Here is a 14,639-nt window from a genome sequence, read left to right as displayed (position 1 = left end):
GAAATTTAATTTTATTCTTTCTGCTATAAGGGACTTAAAAACTAGACGAAATGTGATTGTCTGTCTTCCTTATCACAAATATGTTTATTTTAGCTGAGGAATTTTCCTGAGAGCTACGTTTACCCATGCGAGACACCTGGACAAGAACATTTTAGAGAAACATGCTGAATTTATTGCGAGTGAAAGCTGTAGCACTTGTAGACTGCCTTTAATCTTAAATTCTTTTGCATGTTTTCAACTGCCTGATACATATCCCCTCCCACCTCCCCCCTCCCCCCCGGGACATGTATCTATCTCCCCCACACAATAAAGCCTGATTTATTTTCAGTCTTCTCTGTGCGTTCAATAATGTAATTTCATCTGATTCAGGCAGAATCCTGGCATCCAGGTAGCGAACATTCCTATTTGTCTGCTCTTGGATTTAGACCCATTTTTTTCCCTCGGACCTAAAACAAAGCCTGTGCTGGATGTGAGCCACGACACAGACGAGATGCTGGGAAAATGATCTTCAGCATGCATCAATCCTGAACTGATTTAGTTGGGGAGAGGGACTGTAGCTTGCCTGCAAAACAAACACATTAAGGTGTCTGGATGGTTGCTCTATGCATCACACTCGGATAACAGGGTACGGTGAAAGAAGCTTAACGATTACATTTACTGACGGTTTATATATTTAAAACATATCCAACTTATCAATCTAATAAATAGTAGCCCACTATTCTTGCATGGTGTTGTGCAACCACTGCAAAAATATTCCAAAGGTAAATAATATATTACCTAAAGGTCACACATACAGATTTCAATGAGATTTCATTATTACAACCAGACCACCACAGAAATGCAACAGTATGACCTTTCAAGGCAAAGAAGGCTTGTGAGGGTGCATTGATGGTAAAATTGATTTGTGTCCTTCCATCTCCATGTGATATCTCATATCCTATATATAGAAATACCACAATATGCTGTAATCTCACTTGACTGCATGGTGTTATTATGTTATCTTTCACCTCTGCACAGTACATGCCTGCAGGATGCCTTGAATCCAGGTGACATATTGCATGGTAAGAACATCAAGATGGCTTCACGGGTTAACAAGGATATAGACCCAGGTCCATGCATAATTGTCACCTCAAAAATAAATCCTTATTCACAGGTCAAATTAACATTAAACTCAAGCGAGCTATAGAAATCTGTTATTTTTTTGCCTGACTTAGATACACAGAGTAGTGTAGTGTTCAGACATTTAACCGTGTTCGTTTATTTAACAGCGGGGAGAGAAAAGATAGTGTGTTCCATTATTAGAGTAAAGAAAGCTAATTCAGACTAATAACGCTCTGTAAGCAGTTTGACCTTGGTGCTGGGTTGTTTGAAATGCTAACCATTGCCAAGCATGGCGACTGCCCGGGATCTATTTTTCTTTTCTCTTAACTGGATTGGGTCAATAAAACCATGGACACTAAAGAGACAAGAGAAAGGCTGTTCCACAAAGATACAGAGTTGTAGTTTCTGGTAAATATATTCTGCTACATTTCTTCTTTTTCTGACTCTGCATGATAAGAATAGAAGACAGTGGTACATTTCCCAATAGAAATCCTTTTGTTCATCTGCATAACTTCGATTTTGATAATTACATTGCTCAAATGGAACTCCAGGCACCGACCCAGAAGCACCATTTTGGCTGCTGCTTTGCGGTCTCACTTATGCTGCATTCAGACTTTGGTTAGTCATTTTTCACACACAAAAAAAAGGATAGTAAAATATTCATACTTATTTTTTGCATAAATTACATCTCATTATCAGCTGTGCATACAGTTGCAAACTTTTACAGATATTATTAATGACATAGCACTTTCATCTGTTTCTGTGTAATTGGCTTCAACCTCTGCACAGTTGGTCTTCTCTCTTGGGTAAGATGTCTCTGATTTGATGCTGTTTCTTGGTGTAAAAAACTGAGGTTGTAGAAATGAACCCTTGTGGTGTTTAGGTTAAAATAGAAATAATGAAATACTTTATGTTGGTTCTTCATTTTGAATCTTTATGGCTTATTTTGGGAAGAGTGTGTAACATATTTTGTCAGAGTACATACTGTACATCCCCTACAAATGTACAAATGTATGTCCTTTTTGCAGTTTCAGTTAAAAATTAAGTTTCAGTTGAAAGATTCACATTATACAGTCTGAGATAAGACCTTCCCATAATCGTAGCAGCAACAATATATATATATATATATATATATATATATATATATATATATATATATATATATATATATATATATATATATATATATATATATATATATATATACAATGTGATTCAGATATGTATTGTCAGAAGTGGCTAATGTCTCCTTTCGAGCCTGGGTTAGTGAAGTAGTGAAGGTTAGATAAGCTAGGCACTGTACCATGTCACATCCAAAGAAACCAACTTGTAGGTATGTTCCTTTTTTTTAAAACCAATATGTTATTTATTATGTTTATTGGTTTAAGGACATTTGTGTTTAAAGGCTCAGGTTGACCCGACCAACTTTATAAATAGCATTCAAGAAGAAAATACAATGAATTGGAACGTTCTGATCTTATCAAATTGAACCAAAATTCAAGCACCAATTCATCTTCTCAGCCTTCTGGGTCATCTTCAGTGAAAAACAAGTCCCTTAAAAGTGAAAGCACCTGCTTTAAGATTGTTTCATTTAATCAAGGATGGAAATTATTAGGAAATTAAATATGCATCCCTGCTATGCCTTTTTTAAAGATTAAAAATGTGTCCTTGTTTGTTATACATTTCTGCATGAGGCCAACACTTGCCACCTCAGCAGGTTTATTAAGTCATGGAATAAATTGTCTATTAGATATACAATGTTAGGCTTGTATTTGGTGTTTTATATTGGTAATTATGCAAGTGAGTGGAGACTCATTTAAATAACAGTTGTGGCAGGAACCCTGATGTTTGTGGGGCGGTGCAGGAACTGAAGCTTCACACTGAATGTGTGCAGTTATTAACACAACAGACTTAACAGATCCATGAGATGAAACAAAAATGTGTGATATATCATGCCCAGCACATGGTATGGAATTGGTGTACAACACAGTGGATGTAGCTCTCTGCCATGATGCTGACACGTTGACTTCTCCTATCAGGACGTTTTACTCTGACAGCTTATTTTGTGTAGCGCTGTGTGGCCATGTGTCCAAACATCTGCCAGTACCAGCAGTCACTCTGTGCCTAAAAAGAAGCCAGCTAGCGCCAGGAGGGAAATAAATGCAGCAACTTCTAAATTATTGAGGAGAGTCAGAGGTAACTTAAATGTAATGACTTTGGACATAAAGGGAATTTGAGAGTTGTCAGTGCTCTTTTCAATCAGAGCAAGGACATAAAAGCATCCTCTAATTTAACAAGGAGACAACTCTCTAATCTATTTGAGGAATAGCAGCGATCCCAAATCAACTGAACGCAGTGATGAGACACACACCTGTGCTAATTGTGGAGGATGACCAGGATGCAGCAGCTACATCCTACTGTTACTGTCATTTAGAGACAGTGAGGAGAAACATCTTGTAAAGACAAATTGTTTGTAGTTTTAAACCGTACCTGTATTATTTCCCTTCTGTATCCCATTAACCATTTTGCATCCATCCTTGTTAGCGTTTTAATAAATTCAAGATTGGCATCAACATTGGCATGTCGGCAAAAACCTTTAGCGATTCAGAAGATGTTCACCTCTTTCTCACTCTTTTCTCACTTTTCTCCCACAGCTGTGCGTCATATGATAAACGGTGATAACTTTCAACAACCCTCAGTGACTTGCAAATTAGCAGCAGTTGTTGGAAGTGAAATGAAAATTGATCCCCAAGCTCTGTTGATCCTAGTGCTCAATATCTGTAAAAGAAAAAGGAAAAAGGAGAAACATTGATGTTTACCAAGGTGTTTCAAAGATTATTCTGCATTGATTTGTCTTCCATGTTTAAAACCAGAACCATGGCTGCTATGTGTGAACACACACAAACAAAGGTAAACAGGTGTTTCACTGCTCAATACGTAGCTGCTCAATGTAGCCCCAATAGAAAATACCACCATATTTACCTGTTACTGTACCCGTACAAAGCAACCATCTTTTTTGCAACTTGGTTACCATCCGTTACCAGTGAAGACAAACACACACAATGCAAAACCTATACACTGACATCAAGTAAATTATTACGGCTTCAATAAACCAGATTAAACACATTGACACACAGACTCTACATTCTGGATTTCTTGGCTATTAAATCATCCATCCAAATCCTTTGCTTGGATTCGTTGCCCTTCTGTGATAAATGAATCTATTATATTCTTCAGGAGCGTCGCTGACGGTCCTTGGTGGTTTGAACAACTGCAGTGATTAATGACAACATGAATTTTGCAGACACCCTCTACTGGCTTCAAATAGTAACTACTACCTCTAAGAAACATTCAAGTAATAACTCTTTTTCTCTCTCTGCAAAACCCTTTTTTTCCTTTTTGCCCACATCTCCATTATCCAATACTGACCACCCAAATATAAAACTCTCCATGTTTCTCTCATTATCTTCGCATTACAGAACATTATTCTTCATCCTCCAAAATTAGGTCAACCGCACCACCATATTACAACATGGCAAAGCCTCTCATCGTTTGAGAGTACAGTATTACTTTGATGAATGGAGTGATTTGCACATGTGGAACAACGGTATGGCCTTATAATGATGAAAAAACTAACCATAAAAATGGGAAACAGAGTGGTTCAGTCCAGAATTTTGTGTTATTTATTTTAACACTAGCTAGTGTAACTCTTAACATGGAAGGATTACAAAAACAATATCATCAATAATCAATACAGGGGATATATATTGTATGTATATAAGTATGATATAAGAGAGCGAAGTGAAACCGTGTATGTGTAATTTTACATGGCCATTAAAGCTGATTCTGATTCAATTGCTTCTCAGGAGTTGGGTCCTCATGTGTTTCCAAAGGAACTGCAGGGCTTCACATCTGTTTTCAGGGAATTGTGTTGAGTATCACTGCTATTGACACCCTTCAGTTCTCAGGGGCAACTTTGTTTTGATGCACAATTGCAGAAGTTAAATTCAAACCCTGAATCTGTGAGAGGAATTATATGAGCACATTTAATAACCAAGACTTAGCTGGCTGCGACGAAACTCACATTTTACTTGGCAACATCTGTCTATTTGTTTATTGATTGTCTTCACACCTTCGCTTCAGCATAAATCATGAAAACAATCCTTTTTGGCAGTTGATTTTCTAAACATGAATGCATTACACAGGCAGGCAGATTTTTCAAATGTACAATACAAAAATAATAACTTCAACCAAAATAAAATCCGATGTAATGTTCGTTGTCATGGATTAAGTTGTCTGTCATACCATGAAGAAATTAAACTGAAACAGTGATCGCCAACGAGGCGACAAAGAATTAAAAAGAAAATGGTTGGCAGCCATCACGAATACTTGTGATTTCAGTGAGTTGGCTAAAAGATGCAAAACGCCAAAGTTTCGAAACAAAACTCATGACTTGCCATAGATTTGAACAGTGTGGCTATGAATGTGTCATTGCCAAAGTGCCCTTTCAGACTCCTAGTCTATTATTAGCTCCGAAAACACTTCAAAAACAGCTCAGCCTCAAAGGGATGAGCATTGTTTTTTATAATGTACCTTGAATGCAAATGAAGAAATTTTTTAAATGAATTAAGTCGATAATCGTTCACCATTAAAAATACACTGGACAGGGAGATCCTATTTTATAACTGCAATATTGTTTTGTTTTGAGGCTTATTTTTTTTAATAGAAAACCTAAAACTAGTTTTGACTTGCTAGAAGCTTCTTTTGAATCCCGCTTTGCAGTTTTAGAGTGCTCCCCTTTTTAAGTCTGTCCTGCACCTGGCTGACAGTCATGAAGCATTAAATGCAGAGTAGATTCTGTGAGGAAAACATCACATATTCATGTGGAGAACTGGAGGATGGACCAACAAAAGATACAATGATATGGGAAGAGTAATAATGGTAAAAATAGCTTTTGATTAAATAATGTAAGAGATTGAGAATCAGATAAATTATATATGGTCATAGCCTGAATTGCATTACATAATTGATGCACAGTCGTACATTATGTACCAACTGTCAACATATGAAATGTGTTTGAAAAAATAATACAAGTGTGATTCTCAAACCACTTAAGGGCAAAGAGGAAGGAGACGCCCGTTGGGACAATGCTGGTGTCATGGCTGGACTCGCATGAATCATGTATATCGCATTTCTTTACTTTTTTAATCTGAGTTTATTTGTCAGAGGAAGTGTTAGAATGCCTTGAAGTGATACAAAATCGGATTTCTAGATGTCACAGCACACGTTACAAAACCCTCATGAAACTATGAGAACACTTCAGAGCGCATGAAGGAAGTTTTGAACTTTTTTTATTTTTTAAGGTCAAGGCATGCAGCTCTGCTTTTAGATTGAAGAAGAAAAAATGTCCATGACTCATTTAACACAATGTTGGCTGTGATTGCTTTTTTGTATAAGCATCAGAGAGAGAATGAAAGCAGGACTGAGACCAAATGATTGCAGTATCACCTTTATGCATTTGACTTCCAGGTTAGATGCCATGCAACTTACTACTGTATTAACAATTAAATTGTTTTTTAGTTCATATGTTTCAGAAATGCACAGTGCGAGCAGTCATGTGCAGGTGTGAAGGCAGGAATGAAATAACCAAATCAGGGACCAATAATGTGGCAACCCTTTACAATAAAAAGGAAAAAATGAAGAAAGGTGAACCGGCCTGGAAAATATTTGGTAAACCGACACTCATTATTAAAGCAATAGCTGTAACAAAAAAAAGATACTTTCATGGCACACTGCACGCATGGAGGTTAATAAGTGTTTTTGTTCAGGAGGAAATTGAGTTTTAACAGCAGCTGAGATGCAGCCACACAATTAGTTTACAAGTACAAACACTCATCTGATGAAGAACTCCTCAACTGCATTTGGTTTTTAATATTCTCCTGTTATGATTTGTCATGAAGAGCATATCACCCGTTTGTTTTGTTGTTATTTATTGATTATTTCTTTTTTTTTAAACATTGTGGAACATTTACATGCTCTTTATTAAAACTATGCGCCTGGATCATGTCATAGTGGACTTTAAAACAGCTGCAAGCAATGTTTTGCAAAAGACCTTGTGGAAATATTGCTTAAATTATAAGCACAAATGCTACCATCTTTTTATTTTTGGATAGTCTATTACTTGGGTTTAATTTTTTTCTTCTTCAGAGGATGCATATTGTACAACATTAAAAATACTTTCATGAAACAGTGAGGTGACATCTCGAAAGTGCTACTGCTTTGCTGTACGTTCCAAAGATATACTTTAGAAATGCATTAAACAATGAATTGATCATAAAACAGTTGCACATTGAATTTATGTCAATGGACGTATTGTATCAGCTATATGATATTTAACTGAGCAAACTCTAGTCCCTAACAAGATGGTGGAAAGCTCTGGATCAAACGTGTATGAGTTGAGAATATTATGTTGATTTGAAATGCCTTACATACTGCTCAATGTATAATCAACTACATTAACTAACTCATTTATGTGGTTATTTGCATTATTTGCCATGTTTTACTGATTTAGTGGCATATATTTCCTCACCCCTCTACACACAATGGTGAGTGCCATGGATCTATGTGTAAAAACACATCATAATTACTCAAAGTATCATGCTGTCATCTCACAAGACAGAAAATTAAACTGAAAAAAAAATGCATAAACTATTGTTCAGGGTAATTGCATTTGATTAATAAGAATACAGTAAGTTCTGGAGTGTTGTCAACCACACTAATGTTTTGCAGTGTGTACGTAGGTAGTGTAGCCTAGAGGATCGCACAAGGATGCCCACGAGGCGGTGGGAGCTTTGAAAAGGTAGGCATTTTGGAGAGGAAGCAGATGGCCCACATTAAAAGCAAAGGGCCCTTGTGACTGTCTTCAAATGGCCCTGCAGAGAACTGGGTAATTAAATGAGAAATTTAATCAGATTCCTCAAATTAAATGTCCAGCTGGATAGTTCTGCAAGAAGACCACTGACTACACATTTACCTAAGGGAGTGTCACTAGTGGATGCATAATTCTCCAATCAGCACACACTCATACATGATGATATTCCAGGTGATGATTACTGCTAAAGTATTCCATTCACAGTCCTGCCAGCAGGAGGCAAAGGGACATCAGTGTGTGGCCACAGGAGGGTCGTTTTAATAATGGGGCCTGGGAGGAAGCAACAAAACAGTGAGATGACTGGATGGGGGTTGGCATCCGTGGGCTAAGCAGGGAGACTATTCTCTCCTTTTCAACAAGGCTTTAACCCCGTGTAGCTTCTGAAATGGCCATGACAGTTTGTCCTCATGTTTGATGCAACATGTTTGATGCAACATTTTAAAAAAAAAAGAGAAGAAGAAAGGAAAGCAGCAGCAGCAGCACAATCACGTCTCTCCTTCAGTGATTTGACAATCTGACACGAGCCACACTGATTTCTGGAGTCTTCCTTATCGTAAGCAGCGAGAGACTGAAAGCAGACTCTGGGTCCGTTCCGACTCATTTTGCATTCAGCGAATCCAAGAGCCGCCTCCCCTCCCTCCGCTGCTCCCGCCCCGCGCCGCCTCCCTCCCGCACGCAGCCCGTCCTGTAGATGGGACCAGCAGCCAGATATCCGAGCACGCCTGACCGCTAGTCCACTTCCTGGGTGGAAGAATGGGACATTTTTCAGCACCACTTTTCTTCGCATTGTGCATGGCCCTCCGTCACGCTGACGCCGCGGATAATCACTTCATAACGTCCACGTGTAATCAATAGTAATTCGACCACTTTTTTTTTCTTCTCTCTCTCTTCCTTCTTCTTCTCTCCCTGTAGTTAAAGACAAGCGATTGATCGCCGATTGACCCTTGCTCACTACGGGAATGTCGCTATCTGGAATCCCGCTACAGGCACACGGTGGAGTCCAGCACGTTTTGAACTGTTTCTGCAGCGCCGGAGCGGACGTCTCGTTTCATTCCTCGGAGCTAAAGACAGCCTCTGCTCGGACTGGAGGCGAATAAATTTGTCTTTTTGAGAAGGGGAAAAAAGAAAACCAGTGACTCTGCCGAATCGCTCTGCATTACTTTGATGCTCTGCCTTCGTGGCTGCTGTGCCAACTTCGCCTCTGCTTCGCTCGTGTGTATGTGATCTTTCTTTTTTCCATTTTTTTTTTTATAAAGAAGAAGAAGAGAAAAAGACTCAAACTTTGTCACCGACTGCCTTCTTGTTGCTCTCGATGAGTAGTCTAACATGCGGAGAATACGGGAACCGAGTTACTGGTGGATTTTATCCTTAATGTTTTTAACCTTGCCCAAACACAAAGACTGTCATCCTGGTAAGTACTTGCAACACGGGGTTAGCTTTCATGCATGTAGCCGAACTACTGAGAGTCCACAGTGTTGCATTTGTCTAGGTTTTTTTTTTTTTTTTTTTTCACAATGAAGGATACAAGCGACTTTTTTCAGGCCGATTGAAGACATTTCTTCCCAGAGGCACCATTGAGCCTGGGTCCAGGGCCGAGTGAACGAAGAGACGTTCAGGGTCTGTGATTTATGTGCATGTTATTGATTAGGCAGCTGGACAATGGCGCAAACTATCCGCCTGGCTTTGACGTCATGCGAAACATTGAGTCCCGCTAAAGAAACTCCTGCTTGACCCCGACGCTTAACATGTTAGCTGCAGCTCTGGTTATTCAAACAAACATGGTGTCTCAAGAATTCATCAATCTCAGGAAATGTAATGTTCGCTAATATATCCTCATTCCTGCAGGCACTTGGGTGGTTTGTGGGTTTTGCGTTGAGGTACTTTATCTCCTGGGGAATCGTCAGCATGTCTCTCTATCTGTTAAACCTGCAGTTCTCTTGTGGTTTGAATCAGCAAGTTGTTTTTACAGGCTTACTGTAGTTTCGGTCGTGGTTTATGTGGAGGTATAATGTGTGTGTCTGCGTGCTGTCATGTGCGTAGGTCGAGATGAGGATGAGGGAGATAGTTAGCGCTGTTGGCTCGTGGATGGATGTGCAAGTATGAGGGACGATTAATGCCACTGGCGCACAAATATTGGCTTTAGCGGGCTACTGGTTTGAGATGAATAGTGTTGCTCAAATGTGTGACCCATCAGATTCTGCGCCACTAAAGATTCAACTATTACAGATTGGTGGGTCGGTTGGATGTTAAGAGGTGAGGTTATCGTTGGGTTGGGGGATAACTTCAGCACAATACCGCCTTTCCAAGATTTTGCCAATGGCTCCAACATTTTTATTGTTTTCATACTTATATTGCTATTTGACCGCTATGATATTATGAAATACTAATAGAAATAGTCATAACATTTTTGTTACCAATCCATTATATGTGTTTATTAAATACTTGTGAAAAGGTATAGGTTATCTTGTAGGCAACCCATTTCACACTTCTAAAATGAATGTGGTGCACTTTTGTGGACAAATTATGTGATGTTACCACACTTTTATTGGCATTTTTGCAAATATCTTACTTGCTAGCAAACATGTACACTAATAGTGATATATAGTGACACACATGTGTGCTACACTAACATTGTCCCATACTGACTACCCACTCAGTCCAGTTGTATTATCATACTGTTAGACGCATTTTAAAGTAGTAACGAAACAGTAGTTAGAGCTTCTTGATTTAATTTGATCATTGTAGCCACTGGAAGGGCCTCTGGTTCATTGGCTGGTTTTTATTCTATGGCACGAATCATCTCTCATAGGAAATGGCAGTGATGTAACACAGGAGAATGGTTCCTCTCTGAGTCACCCCTCCGCCCCCTACCCCAAAAGTCCCCCAGTTCACTGCATCCACGTTTTTTTTTTAGTTTGCAGCTGTATTGATCAGTATCCTTCCAGACCCCCGAACACGTCTGAGTTTTCTCATGAGGCATATCTCAACAGACCTATGACATGCAGCAAACTGGCAATACGGGCTGACCGGCAGACCAGCTCAAAGGTGGTGGTGGAGGATAAATCCAATTTTACTACTTGTACACTGTCTCATAATGCATCCATCTACCGACTAGGCCGGGTGACCTAAATCTTAATAATATGAATTTAGAGTTTACATCATAGAGAGTGTTACCAAACCGCTGTTTGATCACATGAAAAGAGAAGATTTGAAAGGGACGGGGATTATTTTCTTTCTGAAATCAGTGCACGCAGGATTTAAGGACATAGCTGTCTATGAATTTGGCATGATTTTCATGACATCTCAGAGAATTTTATTCTGCTGCGTATATGTAGAGGCAATACATTATATAATGATCAATCCTGTTTAGAAAAAGCAGTCTTCAATGATTTTACTCACTCAAACAAATGTCTCTCATGTGTTTTCCCTAATATTTAACTCCCGGCAATAATATGGAACTAAAAATATCTTTAAGATGAATATCAGGAGTTGTGGCTGGCGAAGACTGTACTTGTTTGTTTTAAAGTTGTGTGGGTGGAATTACAGCTTCGTAGCCTTCATAAGAAGCATAGCTTGTCATTAATTATAGAAATCCTCCTGATTGCATCACTTAAGTAATGAGGAAATGATTGCATATTCTGTGAATACAGCCATACAAAAATGGATAAAGGCGTCAAACCATGTGATACAGCTGGGGAATAATTTGTAGCAAAGACAAGGACCTTATTGAACAGCATTTCAAGAATTGTAAAAAAAAAAAACCCTAACAAATACTGCCTTTTGACAGCTAAAATGACAATTTTCACTTGTGTGTGCTGTATTATAATAATGTCCCTTTAAAAATAAAACCATCACTGTCCACTGCAGGTAGAACGTTAGTGAGCAAACGTGCTATTAATGTTATTAATGAGGTTCTGATGTGCTGCTGTGCCAGCAGGATGCCAGCTGCCTGGACATCACTGATGTTGGCAACGGCATCATTATCATCAAGGTCCTCCTCTACATCCTCGGCATTCTCTGGATAATTGGTTCGACGTACAGTACCGACGTAACGGCTTAAAAGTAACTTTCCCCTGATTTTGTAAAATAGCATCGGTAACATATGCTCAACACACTGTTATCTGTTGTCTTTCCAACAGCGGCATGTGCCACTCTCTAAATGTTCCGATGGGGGAAAATGCTGCAACTGTAAACACTTTTCACTCGTGCGGATGATTCGCTGTTTTTCCTTTTTTGCCAGAGACACTCATCCTGCTTATTGCTTTCAAATTGAATGACCAGCTTATCAACGTGTCTAATTAGACTTGGCAAACTTTGAAATAATACAATTTTGTTACGAAGAAAAGCTGTGTCTTCGTGTGTTGTGTGGTGGTGGTTGAGCAATGACCACCATCACGGTACGGGAAAATCACCCCGGCGTTATTTTCTTGATTGGCGGTGATTTCATTTCACCTGCGACATGAGCTATATTCAATTCTTCTATAAATTATGGTTACTCTTTACATAATCAGTTTTGTTCATGCTACAACACGCGTCTTTGAAAAACAGGATAATATTTTAAATTAATGACCAAAAGGTTAAAAAAAACGCTGTATTTTCGGAAAAATAAGGCAAACTTTCGCAAACACATGCAGAATAATTTAAAGTTTGAAATGACTTCTCGTACGCAGTAGAGTGTGAATGCTCTCTTTTGGGTTTACTGTTAATGTTGTAGAATCTCCTTACTGATGGGAAATGCTGTTTGAAAAATTGGTCATAATTTCCCTGGATGTAGCAGGGCAAGCGTAAGTAAACATTTGCAACCTTGTGTTAGTTTTAGAATTTATGATCCATCCAAGTGCTTTTTCAACACATTTCATCTCAGCCTTTTGGCATTGAAGCCACTCATTTAAAATATTTGCTCATGTATTGAGCGTTTGAAAAAGCGTGCGCTGTATTCCCATACTAGATGTAACATTGCTCTGTGCTCTGAGACCAAACAGTCATCTTAAGCACAAAGAAATGAAATCAATAAACCTGTCTATTTTTAAAGAATATATTTTCACAACATGAAAAGCTACTATAAAATGAAGAAAGTGCAGCATGTTGTCAGTGAGAGGTGGTGCTGTTCCGTAAAGGTGCAAAAATAAACAAGTTATATTTACATTTAGTGTTGTTTATCAAAAGGCACTGTGGTTTTTCTTGAGGTCGAACAAACTCGTTGAATGTGTTAAGCCTTCCTCATGAAATATTTCCAATCACACACTGGATGCATCTCGTCTTTTCTGCTGGCAGGATGTGTCGTCCCGTGACCAGCACGAGGATGCCCTACTCGTAAAATGTAGGTTCATGGCGCCACTAACCGTTAACGAGTCAACCAGTCACATTTTAAACTCTGCTGGATGAAAGTTTCATTGGTCCCGTGCCAGATGCATGTAGAATGCATTGCAGATAAAGTCAATTTACTCTACCACCTGTAGCTTATTTCTCACTGCTCTTTAGTTGTATGTTGTTGTAATTGAATTAGAAGAGAATCAACAGCTAGCGTATCGTTTCCAGGAGCCAAAACATAACCGAAAGATCCAGGATCTGAAGGAGAATACTGGCGAGGTCGTCCTGTCTGAGATGCTGGCATTAATTAATACCAGAGTGGAATGTTTCAGTTGATATGAGCCCAACATTACGATAACAATGCTATATTTAAAGGGTAATTATAGTAATTTGACATTAATTGTGATTAAGCTGTTTATTTGTGTAACTTATGTTAATCAAGGCAATCAGTCATCACTTCATTACTCGGTGTGTACGGTTGAGTTCACTCTGTCTTCAGCCAAGATACTCCGAGCTGGTCACAGTAGCATTTTAATCATTTAGGATGACTCATAGCCACTTTACACCAAATCATTTCATCTGTCCTAGCAACATGCAACCAAAAAGACACACACACACACACACACACACACACACACACACACACACACACACACACACACACACAAACCAGACACACAAACCAGGCTGGTTGAAACAAGGGCGGATAAATGCTTTTGGGGAAACGAGTGTACTTATTTCCTGTGCTTCATGACAATAGTGATTAATGTCCAGGCAATAAGGCACTGTCACTGAAGGATGTATACGGCTGCACTCAAGGACTTTGCCATATCAATAAATGTCCTGTGTCCTTCAGTTGCCACGTCCTCTTTCTCCTTTAACAGTCTTGCCGTGATGTGATACTGTGTCAGCTTTACTTACAGCTGGACTGTCAGTCAACTCTGCCCTGTGGATACTGGACACAATGGAACCCTCAGGCTTCATCCCCCGACCCCCCTTTTTTTCCCCTGCATTGTGCTATTGTGGGTCAAATGAGCATGTGTTTGCTTTGTGCGCTCAAGATTGTCTTTTTCAGAGGCGAGGAAAAGCAAATTCAAAAGTAGGCTATCCCATCCACAAGGCTCATTTTCTCTGCTGTGAATTATGGCGACAATCACCGAAGATATGGGATTATGCTGTGCATGTTTTATCAAGCTCAAGGTGCTCTGCAGAATGCAAAATAAGCTTATTGAATCAACTTGGATTTTATGAATTTAATTTTAACCGTTGCATAAATTATGTAGTTATTTTGAGCAGT

The 14,639-nt window shown here is 39.0% G+C and overlaps 1 protein-coding gene across 1 annotated transcript in view; it reads left to right on the top strand.

Moving 5' to 3' along the window:
• The first annotated feature begins 8,750 nt into the window (after window positions 1–8,750).
• The window catches only part of ca16b (carbonic anhydrase XVI b), a 93,612-nt gene continuing 87,723 nt past the window's right edge, over window positions 8,751–14,639 (top strand). The window contains exon 1 of the mRNA XM_068594255.1: window positions 8,751–9,443. Within this exon, the coding sequence (XP_068450356.1) occupies window positions 9,359–9,443 (85 nt within the window). The 5' untranslated portion in view covers window positions 8,751–9,358. The remainder of the gene's footprint in view (window positions 9,444–14,639) is intronic.

Source organism: Clinocottus analis, unplaced genomic scaffold (assembly GCF_023055335.1).
Source record: "Clinocottus analis isolate CAN_PGR_092001 unplaced genomic scaffold, fCliAna1.0.p SCAF_3, whole genome shotgun sequence".
Taxonomy (NCBI): domain Eukaryota; kingdom Metazoa; phylum Chordata; class Actinopteri; order Perciformes; family Cottidae; genus Clinocottus; species Clinocottus analis.
The sequence above is the reverse complement of the archived record's forward strand: the minus strand, read 5'-3'. Positions and strand labels throughout refer to the sequence as shown.